This window comes from Takifugu flavidus, chromosome 19 (assembly GCF_003711565.1).
Source record: "Takifugu flavidus isolate HTHZ2018 chromosome 19, ASM371156v2, whole genome shotgun sequence".
NCBI lineage: Eukaryota > Metazoa > Chordata > Actinopteri > Tetraodontiformes > Tetraodontidae > Takifugu > Takifugu flavidus.
In genome coordinates, this window is record NC_079538.1 from 4,399,962 (window position 1) to 4,424,976 (window position 25,015).

Genomic DNA, 25,015 nt, shown 5'->3' on the forward strand with positions numbered 1-25,015 from the left:
AGGCAGCAGATAGCCTGAGCGGGTCCAGGCGCTCGGACTGGCTTCTTTCACACGCTGTCACAGCAGCACGAGTGGCCCGAGTCGGCTCGCGCCTCGGAAATGGCCTCAGCGCTGACGGCTCCGCTTCCCCACTCGCGCCGCCTCGGGAGGCTTCCGAAGATGATGTTCCAGTGACACCGAGGTCTTTCCACGCCCGGCTCCACGTCGGGGGACGCCCAAATCCGTCCTCAAGGGCCTCGGACGAGCCAGAATTTCTGTTCTACCCAGAAGAAAAGGCCCCAGGTTTTCAGTGAGGGGTGGAAGCGTTTCCTGGTAGGACAGAAAACCCGGGGCCGGCTGCGGCCTGGACCAGACCTGGGCCCCCCTGAGCTGGGGGAGGAGTCACGTGGGCACTAACGTTCTCCAGTGGCCAATGGGGAAGGTGCTGGGAGGTGACCAGTAGACATGCTGGAACCTGCCCGGTTGGCGATACCTCCTGCGCTAGCGTACGACCTGGCGCTCTCGCACCCTCAACAACCAAAGATCGGACCCCCGGGGGCCCGTCCCGATCCGCCCCACAATCAACAACTTCCCGACGACTCCCGAACTTCCAGGTTTGAGAAACAACCACCGGGAGCGTTGATTCGATATCAGCGTCTCTTCCTCCGCTGCTGTTAGCGTTTGCTAACGGGGTCTCAACAACACGCTAGCGCTGAAACGTGCGCTGGCGGACGACGAGGTGCGGCGCACCTGCGTGGGCCTGAGCGGAGCGCCGGCGGGGACGGTCGGGGTCGGAACCATAACGGAACCCCCGGAACGACCTCGGTGGGGTTCGTCCACCTTGTCTTCACATAGCTGCATGTGTGTGAGGAGTGTGTGTGAGGAGTGTGTGTGAGGAGTGTGTGTGAGTGTGTGTGTGTGAGGAGTGTGTGTGTAAGGATTGTGTGTGTGTGTGGTGTGTGTGTGAGGAGTGTGTGTGTGAGGAGTGTGTGTGTGAGGATTGTGTGTGTGTGTGAGGAGTGTGTGTGTGTGAGGAGTGTGTGTGTGTGTGTGTGTGTGTGTGTGAGGAGTGTGTGTGTGTGTGTGAGGAGTGTGTGGTGTGTGTGGGAGGATTGTGTGTGTGTGAGGAGTGTGTGTGTGAGGAGTGTGTGTGTGCGTGAGGAGTGTGTGTGTGCAGGAGGAGAAGGATTATAGGCGGGAGCACTGTGGGGGTTTCCAGGCTCCGGGGGGAGGGAATGTCTTCTCTCATCCATTTTTCATGGCGTTCTCCTCTTTTATCTCCAAGACTCGGCTGCAGGAAGTGGCAGCGACGCAGGTTCGAGGATGAAACGCCATTTCTCCACCAGCGCGTAATCGGCTGTTCAGCAGATTCAGTCGGGATCGTTGAGGTTTTTCCAACCATTCCGGAATTTAGGGGAGTAAATGAGCCTGTTTTCCAAGGCGCCCGTGGACCAAGAGGAATTTTGGACCCCTTTGATGTCCTTAAACAACCGTCTGAATAATTAATCACCTTATTTAAATGAAGCATGAGGATGGATGGATGGATGGATGGATGGATGGATGGATGGATGGATGGATGGATGGATGGATGGATGGATGGATGATGGATGGATGGATGGATGGCTGGGTGGATGATGGATGATGGATGGATGGGTGGATGGATGGCTGGGTGGATGATGGATGGATGGATGGTGGATGGATGGATGATGGATGGATGGATGGATGGATGGGTGGATGATGGATGGATGGATGATCAGCTAGATGATCAAAGTTGTGGTTGGTTGGTGGACGAGAGGTCGTTAAGGTGAATCTGATGGCAGGTGGGAACCCAAACGGGGCTAAAGGTCCGTTCACCACACTGGGGTCTGAGCCTTGAATCCCGCCGCCTCTTTCCTCCCGCCGCCTCTTTCCTCCCGCCGGGACCGTCAGACCAAAGCGGGCCCGGTTCCTCGGACAGTTGAACCCATCGTGCTAAACTGGTGCCGCTAACAGACAACATTTCCAAGCTAACTGGAATTGCAGTAAAAAGGCGTCGGGGAGCCGCGGCGCAGCGTCTGTTTAGCATTTCCAGCGGCGACAGCAGCATTCTCGAGCTTCTGAAGCTAAATTATTGTTTCCTCTCCTCTGCTAGCTTAAGAACACGTACGGGGTGAAATACGATGCTCAGATTAGCTAAAAGCTTCCCGTCCAACCATAAACCACCGAAACCGATGATTAAAGAGGACGTGACATCTCCCAGATCGGCCGGATCTCCTTGCGTGTGGGTCAGTACGGTAGAATTTCCCGTTTCCCCTCCTCCATCGAGGCTAGCGCCAGAGCGCGGGATTTGGGGAAATGTACGATCCCGATAAGGTCGGGAGGAAACACGTAGGAGCCAGTGGAGGCAGGATGTCACGTTAATCCAGGTTTATGACCTGAGAGCCCCAGAGTCCGAGTACAGGAGCAGCAAGGTAGATAAGAAGTGATGGATTACTTAATCTACGCAGAGCATTCGAAGATCCCTGCTCAGGCTCCTCCTGAACTTCCATATTTGGAAGAAAATAATAAGAAATCCAAGTTAAACCTGAAGAACGGGAGGAGAAAATCTGGTTTAACACATTTTTACAGCTGCAGGTGTGTTTTCTGTCAATAAACACAACATTTTAGCGTTGACAGTATTGGAAATGAACGGAAGCATTCCTGATCACCTGGGGGGGGTCGAGAGGGCCCCGCCTGGAGGTGGCGGAACCGGGCCGGAGCCCGAACCACCGGCGGAGCCCGTCCGGCCCCGGGGGGGCAGGTTTTAGCCCCACCGGTGAGTGGCCTGCATTGAGATGGGGGGCTGGTAATCCATCTGTTGGGCTAACACACACACACACACACACACACACACGCACACACACACACACACACACACACACACACACACACACACACACACACACAACACACACACACACACACAACCCAACCTCCCAAGGTTGGTTTATTTAGTTTAAAACTGTCTAAAACAGGTTTGAACTGCAAAACTCAGCTCACGAAATCAGCGAATGAGTAGAAAAGGCAGGAAAAAAGCAGCGTTTCGGGTGTGGAACCCATTTTATTTCATTATCGTCTCAGTTCAGTTGAACCCAACACAGTAAGTGCACATGCAACGTCTCATATTTAAATACAGACGGCAGATTTGGACCAGCGGTCGTGGAGTTTCACATTTAGGTCACAAAAGAAAGAAAACTGGGACCGAACAGGATGAGGAGGAGCTCTGACCCGGAACGTCACAGCTGGCGGATTCTAAAGGTGCGTACCTGCATCCCACCCCTGACCACGTGTGTGCTACACCTGTGGTTCTGATCACCGGAGCCCTCAAAGACCCGCCCCCCCCTCGCGGGTCGTTTCAGAACGCTACACACACCTTTAAAAACACGCTGAAACGTACACACCCGTGAAAACACAGAAGAAGAAAGGCGCCACGCACAGCGGCCGAGCCACGAGGGGGACGTTTCCACCATCAGGGTCACGCGGAGCGGCGGCCTCTCGTTGGGAGGCGCCGGAGCGATGGAGGTGGGCGTGTCCGGTTCTGATCCGGCGGCTGTGCTCACCTCACGTAGCGGCTTCCTGCGGGCGCACGGCCGACCCCCGTCGCCGCCCGCTCACGTGCGCTCTGCTATCTGAAGAGGATTTGGTCAGTGGGGCACCGCTAGCTCCATTAGCCATTAGCTTAGCTTCACACAAAGACCACAAGCTGAACAGGAAGTGTTGTCGTGGCGACTACAGCCTCACATGACAGCTCCTGGAACCTGCTGCATGTGACTGTGCTGGGCAACGCGCAGGAACACAGGAACTTTCAGCAGGAACCTTTGAGGTTTTCCGGGCAGCGCCTTCCCAGGGTTCCGTGAAAACCGGTTCTGACTGGATCAGCAGGGTGCTGGTCAAACACCACCCAGCAACAACTGAAACATCAAAGGCAGACGGAGCCAAAAGAAATTCATTCCCACAGCTGCTCCGGCCAGAACTTTAACGACTGGCTCCGTCCTGCGGACGACAAAGGATCAAAGGAGATCAAAGCACGTTCCAAGAACTAAAAGAATGATGGATCCAAGCTCCGAGAATCGGCCCTTAGCATCACGCTTGCGCTACGTGAGACGATGGGACGAAACTATTCAACTAAATCTGGACAGAACCAGGAAATGAGTGTTTAAAAACGCCACTTTTTCTTCAAATGCAACAAAGCGCAGCAGAGCAAAGGCGACACGACCCGCTTAACCAGGAAAAGCCGACGAGTCGGAGCGAAGCTGCAGGTCGACCAGCGAGTCTCCGGCTGAATCCCGGAGTCTAACGTTGAAGGAGGAATGGAGGAGAAGAGTCAGCGTTGGTCAGAACAGGAAGTCTCGGAGCTCTTTTATCTCCCACTAAAGCAAAATCACTTAAAAAGCTTTTTTGTTTCCGGACTTCGAGGCTGGAATTGAAGTAAAGATTAGCAAAGGTTGGAAAAGACACTTCCTGTCTCGGAAGGTTGGATTCGGAGCTCTGGTGTGTTCGGAACCACCGGTGCGGCTCCGTAAATATGGCTTCATCGTCTGCATATATTCCCGGAGAGCCTGGAAAAAAGAGCTCACGCGGCTGAGGAACGTTACGGACAACATCTGATTGTCTGTGTCAAAGATCGGCTTCACTTCCTCCACCTGCTGGATCCGGCCGGACCGGCGCCGCTCCCAAACAGTAACAGACCCTCCCCGAGTTCACGGGAGCGAGCGGTCCGAGCCACCAGCGCGCCTGGTCCGAAAACAGCATCAGAGTTGCATATTTAGGACGACGTTCCGGCTCCTTCCAGCCCTTCTGGAACGTAAAGAACAACAGCAGAAGGAATTCCGGGCTCCATCCGACCGGAAGGTTCCGCACTCAAAGAACTGCTGATGTCATCGAGGCTTTCAAAGTTTGGACCTGAGTTTTTGGTAAGTTGCAGCTGAGTTTTCCTGTTTTTGATTAGGATTGAGTGGCGGAGCGGGATGAGGAACGTCGTCACTGCGGCGCGTTCGGTCGACGGTCGGTGGGAAAAAAAACACGTGGAACAGCAGAACCGACCACAACCTCCTGCACCTGTCGAGGTCTTAGAAGAAAAGGGCCCGCCCAGAAACTACCGTCACCATAGCAACAAATCGGAACCAATCCAAAGTTTCCAGCGGAGCGCCGCTTCCGGGTTTGTGCTCGTCTCGGATCTCGCGGCACGAATCGAGACAGGAGGGATCAAAGCATGAAAGCAGACGAGGAAGCAGCGAAGATGTGACATCACAGCTCTACATTCAGCTCCACGCCCCTGTTGGGAGAACGGTTCCGATTCCATACGGTTCCGATTCCATACGGTTCCGATTCCATACGGTTCCCGTCCACTCTGAAGCCGACCGGCGAAAACGCCACAAGAAAAATCAAGTTTGCTGGAAAACTGTGAAAACAAAAAGCTGAAACACACTTCCGAGGGGGCCAAGTGGAAGATGACATGAAGGTTGATGCAGACATTTGGAATTGGGGGAAGAACATCCCATAATTACCACAAATCTCCTCCAAACAGCTGGAGCTTCGTGAAATCGGTGATATGCGGCCACGCCGACGAGATGGCACAAAAAACCGTAAATACATAAATAAATAAATGCGCGTGCGCGCACACACACACACACACACACACACACACACACACACACACACACACACACACACAGTTATGGCTGATCAGTTAATCAGGAACATCAAACCCAGAGAATTAAAAAAAAGATAAAAAGTTCCTGGTTTTCATAATGTACCAATATGCAAAAAGGCTTTAGAACATAAGAATGTGGAGCCGTGTGTGTGCGTGTGTGTGTGCATGTGAGTGTGTGTGTGAGTGTGTGTGTGTGTGTGTGCGTGCGCGTGCGTGTGCGAGTGTGAGTGAGGGCGGCGCTGGCCGGTGCTTGATCTCAGGAACAGGTGGCGCTGGGGGCGGAGCCTCGGCTACACGTTGGTGGAGATCTTGTACTTGGGCGCCATGTTGTTGTGGAACCAGATGAAGCTGAAGATGACGCCCATGGTTTTGGGTTTGCGCTCGTCGTAGGCGAAGGTCATGGCCTCGTGCAGCGGCACCTTCACCACCTCGATCAGCTCGCCCTCGCGCGGCTCGCCGCCGCCCGCGCCCACGCAGTTGTCGTCGGAGACCTCGGCGTAGAACATGGTCTGCTTGGAACCCGTGACCCCGACGCCTGACCTGTGGGGGGAGGGGCTTAGCACGGTCATTCTGGACGAGCGTTCCAACAAGGGCAACAGCTCATGGGGGAGATACGCCCTCATGATGGGGGCAGATACGCCCTCATGATGGGGCAGATACGCCCTCATGGGGCAGATACGCCCTCATGGGGGCAGATACGCCCTCATGGGGCAGATACACCCTCATGATGGGGGCAGATACGCCCTCATGATGGGGGCAGATACGCCCTCATGATGGGGGCAGATACGCCCTCATGGGGCAGATACGCCCTCATGGGGGCAGATACGCCCTCATGGGGCAGAAGAGGAGCAATGAGCTGACCTGTAGGAGGTGATCCTCTTCAGCCTGGAGGCAGGAACGTCGTAGCCGCACTCCTCCAGCACCTCCTGCCGAGCGATCTCCTCCAGCGAGAGGTCCGGTTTGTCCACCAGCCCGGCGCACAGCTCGTAGGTGACCCCCATGGAGGCCGGGGGCTGGGAGGAGGAGCCCCCGGCCCCCGACTGGCCCTCCGAGGCTCCGGGCCGGCGGCCTCGGCGGCGCCCTCCTCAGGTGTGTTGGGCGGCTGCGCTTTGAGCCTCTCCCACTCGCTCATGTACACAGCTGCAGGTCAAGGAAGGAGCCAGAGGTCAACCTTAAACGACCTCCTTTGAGGTCAAACCGTTCACTCCCGCGAACGATAATAATCGTTGGAATAATGGAGGATTTGACTTGTGGAAACCCAGATTCTCACTGGCGCTGCAGCACAAACACACTTCTAAACATTATTGTTGCGGGTCGACGCCCTGTTTCAAACACACAATCAGCCCGCCGACAGGCTGCTCCTGCCAGATAAAGCACATTTTCCCAATGGGAACGCCGAGGGGAAATAAATTTATCAATGCCCAGACTTCCTTGAATTTAGCGTCGACAGTCCCTGGTGACCCGTGACAAGGGGGCGGGGCCACGCTGCGACGGGGCCTCTCGCAGCCTATTTCTGCGCCGCATTGTGATCAAGACCCAGAAGAATAAACAGAGATGGCGATGTGGGCGTGGCCGTGCACGCCGGGCGTGTCCGTGCACGCCGGGCGTGCCCGTGCACGCCGGGCGTGCCCGTGCACGCTGGCACGCAGGCGTTGGGGTTGAGGCGAAGACGTACCTGGGCGGAACTGCTTGACCAGGACAAAACAGTGGGAGGTGGTGTTGAAGAGCAGCACTGAGACACTGGAGAGGAAGAAAAGAGGGAAAACTGTGTGATCCATCCAAAAACCATCAGGAATAACGAGGCCAGGATGGCCGTTAATCCGAACGCCGTAATCTAGCTAACGAGGTGAAACATCTGGAATAACAGGACGCCGCCGACGTCTCGTGTTTTCCCAAAACCTGGAAGCCAAACGCAGCTTTGATTTTTCCTTCCCGTTTATTGGCGCGTTCCCGTCGGCGGCCCGGCGCTGGGCGACCCCAGCAGAGACGGATCGCCTCTTAATCTCGCTTCCGATTTGTGGGAAATCTGATATTTCTGGTACCCAGTCGACACACCGAGCCGGTTCTGGGCCATGCGGAGCCGCGAGGCCTGAAGTCCGTTGGGAAAGCGGATGCATGACAGGCAGCAGGATGCCCTGCCCCGTCTTTCCCAGGGTGGGGGGGGGCCGGGACATTGATATTCCTTGTTTCTCATAATAGTGCCGGAGCTGATTTAGTGTCCTCGCAGCGCAGTTCCTTAAAGTGAAAGTTTGATGTGGTTTATCAACTTCCAGGTAAAGAAAACGGGATAAAAAAGAATGGCGCGGATAATGACAGACTTGCAGGGGAATACTGTCACCGGAGCGCATAAATATGGATAAGATAACGGTGCACGTTTACGCCTAAAGTGGGACACGCCGGCCCGAGGCGGGGAAGTGTCCCCCGAGACGGGTCCCAGCCTTCCCGTGGCGTTCCACACCATTACTGCTGTCCTACAGCTTCCCAGTGGGAAAAAGAAATGGCTCTAATGGCTAAACCAAGACACTGGGAACGTTCTCACGCACCATTAAGCTTCCGGAGAGGAGAGGGAGCCGACGTACGAGGCCGCGGAGCGGGAACGCCAGCTGGAACACGCGGCCTCACCGACACCTCGCCTGATGGGAATGTCCCTCCCAGTTGGGAGGAAGTGGTGGCGAACGGAGCGAGAGAGGAGTGAGGGGAGATTCAAGGTGGCCGGAGTTTCGCGGCGTGTGAGAACGCAGATTTCCAGATTGGTGACACGAGTTTCGGAGCGTTGGCGTCGGAATAAAGGCGGCGAGCCTCCGCGACAGCGAGCAGCGAGCGGGAGCCGCGGTCGCCACACCCGACGGGCGACGTTCCTCGACCCCCGACGTTCCTCGACCCCCCGGAGACAGGAAGTGACTCACCTGTCATGGGTTCGCATGAAGTCCCAGGACTTCTTTGTGCCATTCTGGAAGAAATCAACAAAGGGAGATGATTAAACATGATAATGACCTAAAAACAGGAGGTTTGACTCCTTAACACAGATCCTCTCTGACCACATCTGGAAGCGAAAGATCCCAGAGCGCCGCCGCCGCCGCCGCCATGAGGCCGACGCTTAAAGAAAGACTCAACAATGGTGCTTTGGACGATGACACTGAGGTGGACAGCACCGGTCCCCAGTAATATAGCAGTCTCCAGACTGGAGGGGTTGTGGACGGACGTCTTCCCCTCCTCTCTCCTCTCCTCTCCTCTCCTCTCCTCTCCTCCCCTCCTCTCCTCCCCTCTCCTCTCCTCTCCTCTCCTCTCCCCTCTTCTCCTCTCCTTCCCCTCCCCTCTTCTCTTCTCCTCTCCCCTCTCCTCTCCTCTCCTCCCCTCTCCTCTCCTCCTCCCTCCTCTCCCCTCCTCTCCTCCTCCCCTCCTCCTCCTCCTCTCTCCCTCTCCTCTCCTCCCCTCTCCTCCTCTCCCCTCCTCTCCTCCCCTCCCCCCTCCTCTCCTCTCCTCTCCTCCCCTCCCCCCTCCTCTCCTCTCCTCCCCTCCTCCTCCCCTCCTCTCCTCCCTCCTCCCCTCTCCTCTCCTCTCCTCTCCTCCTCTCTCCTCTCCTCTCCTCTCCCCTCCCCTCCTCTCCTCTCCTCCTCTCCTCTCCTCCTCCTCCCCTCTCCTCCTCCTCCCTCCTCTCCTCTCCTCCTCTCCTCTCCTCTCCTCTCCTCTCCTCTCCTCTCCCCTCCTCTCCTCTCCTCCTCTCCTCTCCTCTTCTCCCCCCCTCTCCTCTCCTCTCCTCTCCTCTCCTCTCCTCTCCTCTCCTCTCCCCTCCCCTCCTCTCCTCTCCTCTCCTCTCCTCTCTCCTTCCTCTCCTCTCCTCTCCTCTCCTCTCCTCTCCTCCCCTCCTCCCACTATTGTTGCTGCTGCGTGACTGTTGCTCCGGTAACCAAACCTGCAGGTTTGTGGTTCTAAACCCAACAGAAAGATGAGCTCGTTTACGGCAGCGACGTAATAAACACGTAATAAACACTTCAGGGACGCCCAGGTAAACAAACACCTGTGAGGACGCAGCGACCCGCCGTGATGCTGTTTCCAGGTGATTAAATATCAGGCTGTCACCCGAGAGCAGGACAGAACAGGACCCAGGAACCTGTGTGTGTGTGTGTGTGTGTGTGTGTGTGTGTGTGTGTGTGTGTGTGTGTGTGTGTGTGTCCTGGTGAATAGTCCCAGTCTGTCCATCCTTTAGGTTTCGGGGGAAACGTGTTGCCGTCACCTGCTCGCAGCACCTCCACGACCAGGCCCACGTGCTGTTCCCAGCAGGAAGCGCTCTCCCCGGAGGGGGGGCCCTCGGGGGTCAAGTGTGCCCGGAGGCTGGTGCCCGTCACAAGCACCAGTTACGTCCTAAAGAACCCATAAGAGGATGCGGCGCCCCAAAGGCGCGGCGCACGCCGACACTCGCGCCGTCTCCGGCATCCTGGCACCACACAGATGGTGGCGTTCCCCTCATTACTCAGGCCACTGCTGAGAGGGGGGGCGGAGCCAGCCGGAAAGGCCCGGGGGAGACGGGGACTCGTGGCCGACATGGATTACAACAGAGAGATTAGCCCGTGGGGAGCGAGGGAAGGAAGCAGAAAAGGAGGGAGGGAAGGAGGGAGGGAAGGAGGGAGGGAGGGAGGAGGGAGGGAGGGAGGGAGGGAGGGAGGGGGGGACACAGGACCTTGAAATGAACGTGGTCCCTGGGCATCACCAATAACAGGCTCCTGTGTGAGTGGCTGTTGTGGGGGGGTACGCTCTTGATCTTTGGGGTACTTAAAACCCAACCCCCCCCCCCCCACACACACACACACACACACACACACACCTCCTGTGGCAGCTGCGGCTCCGGAGCAGGAAACATCCCCCCCCATCCTCAATAGTCTTTGAATCCCAACGTGGGCGCTCCAGTTTTCCGCCTTTATTTCAGGCTCTTTCTTCTGGACAAAGGCAGCGGGAATATCGCGCACACGTCACCGCCAAGAGACGCTGCACCTGCCCGAGATGACGGAGCGCTAAATTATCGGCCTGCGCCGTCTCCCCCGGAGCCCACTCCGGTATCAAGGTCAGGCCGCCCCCCCCCCCCGAGAAGTGAGCGCCGAATTCTCCAATTAGGACAGAAAGGACGGGATTTATTAACACTCCAGCCAATTAAAGCCAGTTTAGTTCTGAAATCTACTAAAATCTAAACCGCAGACGTCTTTTGGTGCATTTAAAGGTCAGAATTCTTCCTCGGAACCACCTCAACGTCACCAAAAGTCCACTCTCGCTCGGTCCAGAACCACCTCCGGTGGATTCCCGCATTTGGGATCGATAAACAATTGAGACACGGACGGCAGCGAACGCACCGCGTCTGCATCAGCGCGGCTCCGTTTGAAAAGTTCTGACGGATACTTTCACCTCCAACAGTTGGATCCAGGATTAGGTTCTGCAGACAACACCCCCCCCGCCCCCCCCCGACGGCACTGTACGTGCACTCGAACACACAAGGACCACTTTAGGGAAATTATCGGGCTGTAAATAACTCTGCAAGTGGGAACATTTGTATTCCCGTCTTCCTAATGGATCTCATATTCACTGGAGGAGGAGCGGGGCCTCGGAAGTATAGCAAAACCAGTTCGAGATGAATAATTCAAACTGGGATGGTGAATAAATTGAAAGTAATTATGGTGCTGGCGGCAGTGATTCAACATAAGTAGGAGACAACAGAGAAAAGAGGAGTCAACGAGGCGCCATCACCTGCTTTGTTGGGGGAAACGAGCAAGACGGGACAAAAGCGCGGCGCCGTGACGCCGGAGAGCGCCGCTCCCGTCGGACATTATCTACCTGTGAAGTGCAGCAACAGCAGCAGGTGGGCGGGTGAGCAGGGGCAGAGAGGAGAAAAGGTCTGGGGGAAGAGATGGGGCAGCTCAGGCTTGAAAGAAAGCCTTTGTGGGGAGTCCACAACACACACACACACACACACACACACACGGGTGAGGTCCCTTCTCTCCATAGCAGAGCCTGAAGTGAACATCCCAGATGCATAAGTGCTTTAATTTTCAATACTATCTGCAGGTTGATGGGAAAAAAACTCCAACTTGGACAGAATGAGAGCACGTACGTACACGTACGTGCACGTACGTTTCCCTGTTTACTTACTGAAACAATGTATGAATCAGGGGCAAGACAAATAACGACACCTATTTCAGGTTCAACCATAAAAGTGGGATTCACCTCCAGAGTGAAAGTTAAACAAGAATCAGAGGATCCGAATGAATCTGGCTGATTTAAAAAGTGCTGATTTCTGGTGTTTTTGGATCATGTTTGGTTCTACAGGTGCTACAGAGAAGCCCACCATCGGTGCACATGCTAGCACTGTCAGAAGGCGCCTCTGTCGCGGAACAATGTTAAAACGCATCATACTAATGTCATGCATGTGATGGTGAACGTGACGCTGGGTCCACGGAGCCCTCTGCAGCAGCCTGCTGCCAGTGTAGCATGCTAGCTAACAGCCGTCCTGGTCCGGGTCAGCACCGGCGCAACTGCCGGAACATCGATGCAAAACCCAGTAAATTCTCGGGGTGAAGCCTGAGCCGGGTGCTGTTAAAACAGGCCGAAGTTCGGCGAAGCTTCACTGTTTGTTAGCATCATTTTCGCTGCAGAGTGGACGAGCTAACGTTAGCCTGCAGCCTCCCACAGCCCCGCTCACGAGACACAGACTCACCTGGCTGTAATGCACCCTGAACGGTTTGAGGTAGTTGGACTCTGTACAAGGACCGACCTCAATGTTATTAATCTCTTCCATAATTCACAGTAGTTGTCTTAGTGGTTGAAGGATGGTTTATCTCCCAGCGCACCGACAGCGATGGAAGGTCTACGGAAGCCCAGAGAGGACATGAGACCCAGGCGGTAACAGTGTGAGTTTCGTTACGGTTTACATCTAAAATATAAAATAAACTAATCTGCAGGTCAACATTGGACTGTTAAGCCATAAAGGACAATATGAACTTCCGAAGATATGAGGGACAAGACCAAGTCGACCGGAAATAAAAAGTATTTAACTTACTTTTGCTGGAAATTGACTTTTCCTTCTTTATGCCTGTCTTGAATAAAAAAAATAAAAGATTTTATATTTATGCAGCACAGTTGCTGAAAAATAGCCCACTACAGGCAATGTTTAGGCTTTAGTAATTAGTGTGCATCTGTTATTGTCGTTGTTGCTGTAACGCTGCTCGGTGCTGCGCCTCTGCACAGGTGATGCAGATGTTGCTAAGCTACATTGATCCACGTGGAACTGCAGCTATAAACCACAAAGATGATGAATGGCTGAGCTGGAAAACTTTGGAACTCCTCTAACTGATTTGGAGCTACTGGAATCTGGACTTGAGGCGTCCTGCTGCTGGCCACAGCTTTACAGAAGACTGAGGTGACCTGGGTGACCTGCTGCATGCTAACAGGAACGCTCCTGTTAGCATGCAGCAGGTCACCTGTTAGCATGCAGCAGGTCACCTGTTAGCATGCAGCAGGTCACCTGTTAGCATGCAGCAGGTCACCCAGGTCGAACACGTCCAGGTCAACCCAGGATCAGCAGAGTTCATCATCCTCGCCGTGCTGAGTAATGAATAAGAAATGGGTGTGGGAGCTCTTATTCAACAAGGCAGCCTTGAAGGGTGAGCATGATGTCACCCCCCCCCCCCCCACACACCCCCCCCCCCCCCCACACACACACACACACACACACACACACGCACTTCAACAGCAGCCTTATAATGGAAAACAATCTCCACAGCTCCAATCTCGACAGGGCTGACTTCCTCCAGAAAATGAGCCCCAGTCCGCCGCCCACAACACAAGGACAGGACGCAGAACTCTCAGCCAACTGATTTACATCTAAATAAATACGGCCTAGACCAAACAATGTGCAGCCCCCCCCCCCCCCCATCACCACCCCCCCATCACCCCCCCAACACGTCCCATTTATGTGACCTGCTCAAGCCAAGCTGCAGGGAATGATAAGATGGAGGGAGGACGGTGAAGGAACGTCAAGATAGATAGATAGATAGATAGATAGATAGATAGATAGATAGATAGATAGATAGATAGATAGTAGATAGATAGATAGATAGATAGATGGGTGGATGCTGAGTTCTGATTGGCCGGCCCAGTCAGGTGGACCAGGAAGCTCCTCTGGTAAACGCTGGTGTTCCACCTGGTTTGTTTGTTCTCCTCCGGTTCTTTCTTGCCTGTTCTCCGCTGGGCTCGCCGCTCCGCCTCTGCCAGCTTTTTCCTGTGTTTGTTTCCTCTCCGCGGGTTTTCATCCCCGTTTCCTGACCTCGGCCCGGGCCCGGTTTTCCTCCCGTCCCGGCAGAACCTTCTTTCAGGCTTTCTTGCCTGTTTTTTTGCTGTAAATCCTAATAAAGCGTTAAAAAGGCTTCATTCTGCCTCCGTTGTTGCTGAATTGGACACTTAAATACTTTACAGCCGTTTAACAGCAGTGGAGACACCAACATCACCCCCCCCCCACCACCCCCCACGCTGGGTCCCTTCATCCCTCCGTCCGCTCACATCGTGGGTCAAAGGTGACCGCTTCCTCGGGAATTGTGGGACTTTCTCTGTTTTCCAGGGATCTATGCTTAGCTCCGTATCAGCTGGGGTCAAGCAGGGATTTGGGCAGAATGCACTCACCCCTGCTAGAGGGTTGGTGGGGGGGGGGGGGGGGGGCGGCCGGTGGCCACACGTCGGCCCGTCTGGACCTCCTGCCGCCACTTGTCTTGTCTGAGAGGCGTCTGTAGGGGCGCGCACGTGTTGGCGTTATGTGTCAGAAGCGTACCTGATAATAGGGACCCGCGGCTGAGCGGGGGGGGGGGGGGGGGGGGGGGGGTGTCCATGATGTGAAGAGCTCTTCTCCTCCAGTTCTGCCTCCACGTGATAACGGAAGCTTTCAGGCTCTCCCCCCCCACCTCCCCCATCCAACCCCCCTGGTCAGAACTCCAAAAATGGGTCCCTGGTACCCGTTTGTCTTCTCCGGTTCCCCGTGAAGCTGAGACGGCGTCCAGGCAGGAAGTTGTGAGAAGAGCTGGACTCGCGGAGCTGGAAGACGCGTGGGGACGGACCGGACAGGTCGGACCGGAGCTCCGGACCGGACAGGTGACGGAGGAAGCAGCAAAATGGGTCCGTCTGAGGCCTAGTTCCTCTCCGAGCAGGATCATCCTCCCCTAAAGTGGGTCGGGAACATTCGAAGAGCAACAACCAGTTGGAGGAGAATCTTGGTCTCCACGATTCCAAGATCTCAAGCTAGTGGAGCATCTGTGGACGTGATCCGGGGAGGCCCACCTGCACCCACAGCCCACCTGCACCCACAGCCCACCTTCAGGGGTCCAGTGGAGTCCACGTTCCGACAGCTCAGGCCTGTTGTGGGACTAAAACCAACACGATATTCGTGCAATTAGCATTAGCACAGCCACGAATGTTGATTCCCCCGTGTCTCCCTGCTAACGAGATGTAAATGTCCCCTTAAATATTGAAAGCAAAAGTGTCTTGATGTTTCTCGGTTCTTACTGCGACCATTGGAGGTGGATCCTTGGGGACAGCTGCTGCTCTCCAGGCCCCCTGCAGGGAGGGGGGGGGGGGGGTATTTTAACAAGCCAGACTCACTATTGTCTTTTCCCCCAGAATGACCGAAGAATGTGAACTCCTCAGGTCACATATCGTCTGTATTTGTATTAGTGTGTGTGTGTGTGTGTGTGTGTGTGTGTGTGTGGAGGGGGAGGTGCTGACCGGGGGAGGGGTGGGCTGTCCGTGGTCGTTGCCCTGTCATTCACGTCTCCGTGGGAGCACATGCCGTCAGAGCTAATTACCTGCCTGGAAGGACCAATTAAGACGGCCTTAAATGTCCCCGAATGAGAAGCATCACCACTGTGAGGGGGGGGGGGGAAGGGGGGAGGGGAGGAAGGGGGGCGTGTGAGGTCGACACGGGACAGGGGACAGTTTGCCTCGTCAGCGGCGTCTCGTCCTTTTTCAGGCTCATGGTGACTGCGGGAAGCCTTTGGATATTTAAAAAAATATCTAAATTGCATTTGTGGCGGTTGTTACACGTCCAAGCGTCCTCAGATGCGTCTCTAGCTAGCACGTCTGGCAGGGCTCCACCCTCCGAAAGGAACGCCGCTGGCGTCAAGGCCGCTCTGGTGGCAGTGGAGGACACGTCAGGGTCAATAAGACTGCTGCCGGATCCACGGTAAACAGATTCGAAGCACGCCGGACGAGGACAAACGCTTAAATGCCAATAAAGAGTTGCGTCCATCCCTCCGGTGGACGGCGTTTTTGCACCTGTCAGCAGGAACGGCGGCTTGAATGGCTGGAAATGACGTTAGCGGGCAGGACGCCGTCAGGCGCCAAGCTACATTGAGCATAAACCTGTTAGTGGATGTGACAAATATACCCAACAACTGTTTGTTGCTTGGTGACTGAAATGGGGGGAAAAGGTCTCTCGCCTGAGGACAATGGAGGAAAAAACCCTTCTGTAGATCAACTACAATGAAATTGAGTCGACCCCTGGGTCACAGGAGGTCACGGGACCCAAACTTAACCTCGGTCTGAGCACCCAGCGTGTCCTCTGTGGGACTAGATGTCAGTCAGCAGGCGCTGGCGTCCCCCGACGGCTCACTCAAGGTTGACGGTTTGGAAGGTCACCTTTGACCCCTGTCACTCGGGGCCTCAGGTTCGCCCCGGCGTCCTCCCACCGTCACCAAGGGTCTCCGTCCGTTTGACCTTTCCTGTAACCTCTGCCCCCGCCCAGAGAAACAGAAACGTTTGAGACCGAAGGGTCTGCACACCGTCGGGGTTTAAAGATGCAACCGGGTTAAAGATGAAAGGACTAGTTAAAGTTGACTCCTTTTATTGCTCCCACAGGTTGAAAGCAGTGACGGACAAAGTGCACGGAGACGTGTCCCTTTTGATGACCTGAATATTCACACGAACGCGCGCAGACACACCTATACATCCACACCGATCTCACACCTGCCGGAACCCGTTTCTCCACTTTCGCAGATTAGTCCGCGGTCGCCACCTGCAGGCGCCCCCGGGAACTGCGGCTGAAACGGGAACCATCCCAACATTCTTCTAAAACAGGATTTTCCATCCATCCGAGCTCGGCCGTGACTTCTGAACCATTTCAGACTCATGTAGAATGTGACAAACACCTTGGACTGAAGGCCAAAAACCTGATAAATAATGAACTGAGGAGAAGGGAGGAGCCATATCTAATTATTTTATTGCAAAACGAGGGTACAAGCACATTAGATTTGGTTATTTTACATCCATATTGTACAAAACCAAATGTCTCAGCGGAGCAGATTCTCAAACATTTTCTTGACGGTCTTTGTCAGGAGGTTCTTGCCTGGACTCAAAGAAGCCACCACTTGTTCCACCTGTTGGAGCCTGAAGGTGCAGACGAACGTCAAGCAGCAGCGTCAAAGCCACACGAGCGTTTTAGAGTGAGGGAGGGAGTCGCACTTACGTTGTGTCTCCAATCATGTTCTCGAAGCTGTGCACGCGCAGGACGTAATGGTGGCCGCTCAGAGCGACGGAGAAGATCACCTCGAACTTTGCAAACTTCCTCAGGCTGCTGAAGACGATGTGGATCCTAGAGGGAGGGAGAACCTGGTCATTCCACCCTGATCAAGCTGGTCGTTCAGTGGTCTGCATGGAGCGTGCGTCCTTACAGGGTGTCCACGCAGCCGATGTGGAGGATCTCCAGCCGTAGACCCCCCCACGTCCTCAGCAGACGCAGCTCCTCCCCCAGCAGGCGACAGTGTCCCACCACCAGGCTGACGTCATGCAGCAGCTGCGCTCCACAAGCACAAAACTCTGGACTTCAGTCCAACCGGACTCGGGACGGTTATAACGGAATAGAAGCGCGCCACCCCCACCTTTGGAACATGTCCGCCTGTTGGATACTTCTTCACCCAGTCAGGTTCCGCCTGGACGTACTGGGAGAGCAGTTGGTGAACGATGCGGGCGTGGTCCTGGGACTTCTCCTCTGTACCACAACAGGAGGAAAACCAAACATTAAATACCAAGCACGACGGCCCTCAGCGGTCAAGAAATGCACCAGAGCTCACGAAGATAACAAATGGTTTCACCCCTAAAAGGATGATAAAGCCCCTCCGCTACGTTTGCGCCATCTAGTGGCGACTCGCGGTCACTGCACGTCTCCGTCATTAATAACGAGGGTTAAACATTAAAGAGGCTCTAATAACTTGATTTTTAGAGTTTCCTAACCATCGAAGTGATGTTGGAACACAATGTGTGAAATTCTCTTCTCTGGCTCGGTGTCAGCAGCTGGTCCTGAAACAAACCCAAAGATGTTTATGAGGAGAATGAAACCCATCACATAATAACCATTTGGCATCCCTGTACGTTGGAGAGCTCCCGGGACCCAAACCCACCGCTGGAGCTGTGGTAGCTCAGCTGCAGTTGGAAGGTGTTGTAGAGGAAGGTGAAGACTGGGCCGGTGTCGCTGCTGCCTCCGACCCTCCACTCGCTCATCCTGGGGCGACGCAGGGACAGAGGTGACCATTACGACGGGAACCTCCCATGGAGGCGGCGACGCCTCGCTGCTCTAAACTTACGTGTGCAGTGCTGCAACGTGGTCCTGCAGGTTCTGCGAGTCGGCGTTCAGCCTCTTCAGGTTTTTGGAGTTCTGCGTTATCTGAACTTCCAGGTCAGAGATTTGCCTGAATCGGAACAAAGGGAAAAGTTCCCTAAAACATTCCAGGACAGAAGAATCGATGATGATGATGATGATGAAGGCCCACCTGTTATTATCCGTCAGAGCTTCGGTGACTTTGTCCATTTCTGGTTGTGAGAAGAATCAACAAGTTCGTTGAAAAGGGAAAAGACAAAGAAACGAGCGCTGGAAGCTTCACCCACCCTGCTGTAGACATCTCAAGCTGGGCGACTCTTCACAGCCTTTCTCTACAACTCGAGCAAGTTCTGAAAAGAAAACGGGCGTTTCACATGCAGCTCCGGTTGCCGCGGCAACGCTCCCTCCTAAACACAGCCCCCTGGTTCCGGCTGTCCCCGGGGTTCTCTCCACGTACCTGCCTCTAACCCACCGATGCAACCATCCAGGCTCCGGATCATCTCGTCTGCTTTCTGGATTGTGTCCCTCAGGCTCCGCTCTTCCGCCTGAAGACACAGAAAGGTCCATTAGCTTCCCTGCGGCGGTGCCGGCGCCACCACGGCCAGCAGGCGGCTCGTACCTGTTGAGCCTGCAGGAGGTGCGAGTACAAGGCCTCCTTCATCTGATGGGAGCGAACTTTGCTCGTTTTTCTGAAGATGTTGTTTCTCTCCTTCAGTTTGGCGCCGAAGGATTTGAGCTGCGACCACAAATACGTTCCCGACAGGTGAATTAGCCACAGGGCGGTAAGGCCGGCGGAAAAACTGACCGCTACACACCTCTTTCTCCGTGTAACTACTCATCTCTTCCCACAGAGTTCTGTTAACCATCCTCAGAGGCTTGTCCAGGTCCTGCATTCGCTCCTTCAACCTGAGAAAATGGGAACACAGGATTTATTTCCCCGTGGTTGAAGGCTCAGAGCAACGGCTGCTGCCGACACGTACCGCGCCACCTGGTGGGTCAGGTTCTGGACATCCGTCTCATACACCTTGTGTTTAGGATGGTGGACGTGCCTGTCTCTCAGGGAATCCAGAAGAGTGCGTTCAGTGTCGGACAGAAGCTGCAAACAACAAGGAGACGTCAGGTCTTCGCCTCCTCCCACGCGTTTCTTCAAGGGTCACTTACGCGTTCGGGGAGGACGCTTTGCCGAGGAGTGTGGATGACAAAGTCGATGTTAAAGAGTTTGAAGAACTCCAACACCGTGATGGTGCCGTCGTCGAACTTCTGCAACGAAAAGAGAACAGTGTTGGCATGAGGCGGAGTCCAAGATGCTTCCTGTCAGTCCTGGTTCTGGAGAACGCGCTGAAATACCCTCTGCATGTCGCTGGCGTAGTCCTCAAGCTGGGATTCAAAAAGACTCTGTTTGAAGGCTGGAGAGAGAGTAGCAGCAGGTTTGGAAATGATGACAGCAGGAAAATCATCCCTGCGTTTCTATGGAAACGCTGCACAACCTACTGGACTCGAATGTGGCTTCACATCGGATGCTGGCCGTGTGGCTGCTGCTGGACTCGTCGGTGGTCTGGGTCATCATGGCTGGGCCAGAAGTGACGCTACTGTCACAGTCTCCAAGACGAGGCTGTGAGTCCTGAGCGAGGACACAGAAGACACGCAGAAAATGAGGCGACACTGCTGCCCAAACCACGAAAATAGCCTGAAGTGTCGTACCGTAGGAAAGGCCGCTGCTGCCTCGCCAGGAGCCTTCAGCCTCTTCTCATCCTCGTCGCCGTCGTTGGCTGGGAAACGGCTCTTGTTGCCGCGGGCAGCAGAGACGAGGTCATCGTCAAACACGTTATCCTCCAAAGGTCCGTCCATGCCGAAACTCTTGGGAGGGCTCGATTTTACTCTGGCCTGACTTGGACTTTTCGTGTCCAACGGCTCCGATACGTCGTCGCAGCTGTCGAGCTCTTCATCGTTAATGTCGCTCACATCGGCGTCAAAGTTCCTCATCTGACTGGGAACGCTGGCGGCGAGCGTCTTTGTGGGCTCTCCCGCCGGAGCGGCCGCGCCATCGCTGGCTTTGGTTCTCTGGGGAAGTTTGGCCTTAAAGCCCCCCGTGGAGAGTCTGGACATCAGCTGCTTGGTCTGCAGCTTGAAAGGAGTTTCAGCAGCGGTCTGGGTCGGTCCCACGTCGTTTTGATCCCCTTCAGCATCTTCCTGGTGCACCAGAGCTGCTCCACATCCAGGCGGCGCTGCAGGATCGGGATCCATTTCCTCCTGGTGCTTTCTGCCCTCTTCCTGTTCCTGCTGGGTCGAAGGTGCCTGGCAGGTCTCCGTGGCGACCGCGTCGGGAGCTGCACTTATCATGTGGCTCAAACGCCGGATTTTTGTATGAAGATCTGCAAAACTCATTCGCCTCGATTTCCGTGAAGGCTCTCCGTCAGTGGCGCCATCGGACTTGGGTGAGGTTTGCTTTCTTGGCCCACGTTTGTCCTTATTCCCTGTGAGACGTGCATCAGAAACCAGATGATGACTTGTTATTTCCTCACAGGTCGACTTTGTTCCACAAGAGTTGACAGACGCACGCTGAGGTGGTCGGTCTGGACTCCGGTTACGATCCGTCTGAGCTTCAGTCGGAGCCACTTCGAGACCCACAGCTGGACAATCCACCACAGTTTGATGTACTGGTGAGCCCAGACGTCCTTGAGCTTCCTCTTCCGTATCAACAGACATGTTCTGGGGCCCTAACTGGTCTAGAAAACCTCGTTCCTGGACAGTGTCGTTAGACACAACCGGAGCAGGACTCCTCTCATCTTCTCTCCGTTTCAGAGACGCAGCAGATTCCACATTTCCCTCAGATAACTGGGCCTCCTCTCTCTGAAAAGCTGAATCCTTTCCTGAAGGGACGTCAGTGTCTACAGCGCGGCGCGGAGCCACGCCCACTGAAGCGCCGATGTCAGCCGTGTGACTGCTCGTCACCTCCACGTCGGCGTCTGCGCTGATCCGAACGGTCCCCTCGTCCAAGGCAGGTGGGGGATGCTGATTCTGAGCAGGCTGGGGGTCCACGCAGGTGGAGATGTTTCCAGTGAGACCCTGCGTCTCATCCATGGCTGCATCAAACGTCTCTGTCTCCTCACCAGGACGCGCACAGAGCGACCGTTGCTGAGCGTAGACGTTCAAATCACTCGCTATTTTCACGGTGTGACTTTTCGTCACGTCCATCGCCGCGTCACCGTCTGTGAACCTCACCGTTTTCTCCCCAAACATGGGTATGAAGTCATTATTATGGTCTGGCTGGCGGGTGAAGCCAGCGTCGATGCTTACAGTGTAACTCCGGGTCTCATCCATGGCCACCTCAGACGTAGGAGAAGTCAGTGTCCCCCCCCCGGGAGATGCACGCTGCCCATTGTGTTGGGGGTGGAAGGCGACAGCACTGATGATCTTCACCGTGTGACTCTGCGTCACGTCCAGGGCGGCTTCATCTGCACCGAACCTCACGGTCTTCTCTCCAAAAGCAGGTAAAGAGCCCATGTTTGGTTGACAATGACGCCCCAAACCACTGATGATGTTGACGGTGTGGCTCTGCGTCACATCCATAAATGCTTCCGTCACCGTTTTGTCCTGAAGGCGACGATCAAATAATTGGTCAAAACGACTTATTTCCAATCAATCAGGTAATCAAAGGTGGATGCTCACCGTGGTCCCTTCCCCGCCAGTCTTTGAGGTTTCCGTTCCTGGGTGAAAATCATAAATTAAAAAGCCGACAGTTGGTTTTAAGACTTTTTAAAGGTTCATACCTTTACAGTTTGGTAAACCCAGAACGCCGTCGTTCTCCGGTCGGCCACTTTCAGCGTGCACGTTGTGTGTGACGATGTTCATAGTGTGACTTTGTGTCACGTCCATGCATGCGTCATCTGCAGAAAACCTCACGGTTTGGTCTCTGCGGCCATCGTCAGCATCAGGTCTGCTCTGCTGGGGGTGCAATCATTCGTTTTACATTAAGCTAACGACCTTCGAGAGCAGACAGAGGAATCAAAGCTGAGTCCAAATGACTGCGTGGCGTTACGTTTGCAGAAACCCCTCCGAAATGAAACGATTTCCACACCCACCTCAGGGCCCTGCTCCTTTGGTTTTGTTTTAGAAAGACCTGCGAGGAAGTCTGTGAATCCTCGATCCAACCCACTGACCGACGCTCCCGGAAGGCTCCGAGGGTCCCGTAGGTGCTCCCCAGATGAGCACTTTTCCTGATTTGCAATGTTGACTGTGTGACTCTGCGTCATGTCCATGAACTCATCAGCAGCTGAGAACATCACGGTTCTATCAAGAGTCCCCTGCAACACAGGACGTCCACACACACGCCGCTTTAGTTTTGCTCCCATTGTCAACGTGGCTTGAAAGGCCTCTTAAACCTGCAGTTTAATGGCAGCACGGCCATAGATGCTGCATGTTTTGAGGGAGCCTGCATTGGACGTGCTGAATGTAAACCAGATGTTCCCTGAGTTTTTATCTTTGTGCAGTTTTAGCCTTTAATAATTGGCAGCACAGTGCAAAAGAATAATAAAACTTACTGTGTCTCTTTGGTGAGAAGGATTCTTCACCTTATCTACATTTGAAAAATAAACAAATCAACTTAAAACACATTCAAACTTCCTGAATTTAACCCAACTTTACAATAAAAGACGGATGTCTCCCGTTTGGGTTCTACCTAGCCGATAGAACCTTTAGTACCTCTGGCTGGGAACGATGCTGCTGTTCCACCGCTCTGCTGCTGCTTCAGCTGAGATGAACTGCAGTCATCATCAGCAAAGGCGTGAACGGCTTCGGTCATCACACTTCCATAGCGGGATGAATCCCTCTTCCTGGATGCATTTAAAGACCCCTCCCTGACTGATTGTGGAGCTTGGTTTTCTTTATCCACCCCAGTTATTCGTGGTTCCTCTGAGGCTACGCTCACCTCAGCATCTGTGCGGGGGGGACCATTAGATTTAAAAAGACCTGCAAGAAAGTTTTCAAACCCAGGATCCAGACTAGGAACCTTAGAGCATATACTTCGAATGTCCGACATTGGATCAGCACTTCTACTAGTAGGAAGTGGTTTTGATCCAAAGATGCTCTCGTTGGTTTTAGGAGTGACACCCATGGCTCCACTATCAGCGTGGAACAACAGGTTCATGTCTTTGGGAGGGAAAGCGTCGCAGCCCTGAGGGGACGCGTCTGTTAAACGATCTGCATTCCTGGAGATGTCGATGGTTTGACTGCGAGTCATGTCCATGAAGGCATCTTCTGCGGAAAACATCACTGTTTTTTCCCCAAAGGCATCTTCAGTGTGAAAATTGACCTGCGGAGAACGGCTTCCCGTTAAAATGTGTCATTTAATCGTCATTAAAAAGCATCACTATAGGAAACAGAAAACCAAATTACTTCTATGTTTGATACGGTTCATGTGAAATTGGCCAGTTACTTTAAACTCACCTTGTCCCTTTTTTGAGGAGCGTGTAGAGGAGCATTCAACAGAGTTTCCATTCCTGGGGTTAAGGACTGTTTTAGTGGGATTTCTTTTATATAACCATAAATAAGTCCACGTGGTTGAGCACTTTCATCCCTACCTGTAATCTGTTGGATCTCATCTTCAGTGATCTGAACTCTGAAGAAAATCATTTAGAGACGTAAACGGAGAGATCACAGATACGCACAAAATAACGAGTTTGCAAAGATCCGACCAGCTTACCTGTGTTGAGTTGCTGGTGCTATTGTGGACGAGCACGGGTCGGGAATAAAATGAATTAAAATCAAGTCATTTTTATCAAAATTAAAGCAACTGCACATCTCACGTACTTACTTGTTATTAAATCATGTAAAGGACTTCGAACAGGAGAGGCTTGTTTGCCTTCACTGCAATAGTAAACAGCTGGTTAGTTTAAAACGTTAGTGCAACATTAGACCTGAGGTTGGTCTCAAACGTCTTACTTTGAGAATAGTAGAACATTGTTAGCCGGGGCAAAACTGACTCGTCTCGAATTCCTTTTTTCCACTGGTTTGGGACACTCCACCTATGAGAAAATAGCTATTATTTGCACATTTTGGTAATTATGCATTACAGTGTCGTTCTCATTTTAAAAGAGAAGAAAAACAACATTAATGTGCAATGTTTCCGTAGTACAATTACCAGATTTTCTTGGTGTTCTGCAGCAGGATAGCCGACGGATTTCCTCGGTGCTTTTAAGATCTGAAAACGAAAGACAGTGTAGAATATGATCCAGGGTACAGCTTTAACTATTTCTATAGACACTCCATACATGTTGTGACACTTACTGAAGAAATACGGCGCCTTGACAGGCCACAGTTTTCACTACAGCAAAAGGCAAAGACCAATATTATACATGTAACCATGTTCAGTACTATGTAAAATTTAAAATACAGCTTTTACTTACTCATTCCTGGCTGGTTCCAGAGGGTCCATTTTCAACTTAAATGCATGAATTAAATGTATGTCAAAACTTCCGCAGAATATATTACATTTACAGAGCTTCAACGGATTTGCACGAAGGTGAGCTCGTTTAAGATGTGATAATAACCCTGACAAAAATAAGATCAGTGCAAGTATTTGCGTATCCGATATTTTGGTTATTTGTACTAGTTCACTGTAAATAGGTCTAGCTAAAGAATACGTTTGAAACGATGTTGGGTCGGAACCAACATGCACAACAAAACACAGAAAAATAGGCTGTGCTAGCTTTAACGAGCTTCGACGCTAACGTCTTCACTTTTGAATT

The 25,015-nt window shown here is 53.5% G+C and overlaps 2 protein-coding genes across 3 annotated transcripts; both read right to left on the minus strand.

The window, feature by feature from the left end:
• Positions 1 to 3,034: 3,034 nt before the first annotated feature.
• On the minus strand, positions 3,035 to 12,538 carry nudt14 (nudix (nucleoside diphosphate linked moiety X)-type motif 14). The gene is given in 6 exon segments (XM_057016265.1): positions 3,035 to 6,190; positions 6,512 to 6,704; positions 6,707 to 6,790; positions 7,326 to 7,390; positions 8,557 to 8,600; positions 12,351 to 12,538. Coding segments are annotated over 6 exon segments (717 nt in total). The 5' UTR covers positions 12,432 to 12,538; the 3' UTR covers positions 3,035 to 5,940.
• A 4,334-nt stretch (positions 12,539 to 16,872) lies between these two features.
• Positions 16,873 to 25,012, minus strand: knl1 (kinetochore scaffold 1). 2 transcript variants are annotated; one of them, XM_057016243.1, is made up of 30 exons: positions 24,674 to 25,012; positions 24,555 to 24,591; positions 24,409 to 24,468; positions 24,210 to 24,292; positions 24,082 to 24,134; positions 23,971 to 23,989; positions 23,849 to 23,886; positions 23,715 to 23,767; positions 22,971 to 23,580; positions 22,811 to 22,845; positions 22,352 to 22,573; positions 22,040 to 22,214; positions 21,939 to 21,976; positions 19,971 to 21,863; positions 19,761 to 19,890; positions 19,617 to 19,675; positions 19,431 to 19,529; positions 19,250 to 19,365; positions 19,085 to 19,175; positions 18,889 to 19,005; positions 18,727 to 18,814; positions 18,557 to 18,619; positions 18,442 to 18,481; positions 18,256 to 18,360; positions 18,073 to 18,173; positions 17,906 to 17,971; positions 17,554 to 17,663; positions 17,347 to 17,468; positions 17,142 to 17,267; positions 16,873 to 17,062 (listed from the first exon to the last, which is right to left on the minus strand). In XM_057016243.1, the coding sequence occupies exons 1-30, from the start codon at positions 24,700 to 24,702 to the stop codon at positions 16,966 to 16,968; spliced, it is 4,875 nt and encodes a 1,624-aa protein (XP_056872223.1). In that variant the 5' UTR covers positions 24,703 to 25,012; the 3' UTR covers positions 16,873 to 16,965. The 2 variants fall into 2 exon arrangements, with proteins under 2 accessions (XP_056872223.1, XP_056872224.1); XM_057016244.1 differs by having other exon boundaries at positions 22,040 to 22,211; positions 24,674 to 25,011.
• Between the last annotated feature and the right edge of the window lie 3 nt (positions 25,013 to 25,015).

Bases quoted from the DNA above. Each gene is read 5' to 3' on its own strand.
- knl1 (XM_057016243.1), bottom strand. From the start codon at position 24,702: ATGGACCCTCTGGAACCAGCCAGGAATGA. The intron at 24,293-24,408 runs GTAATTGTACTA...ATTTTCTCATAG, and splicing joins CAGAACACCAAGAAAATCTG to GTGGAGTGTCCCAAACCAGT. The intron at 19,006-19,084 runs GTGTGTAGCGGT...TTGTGGTCGCAG, and splicing joins GTAGTTACACGGAGAAAGAG to CTCAAATCCTTCGGCGCCAA.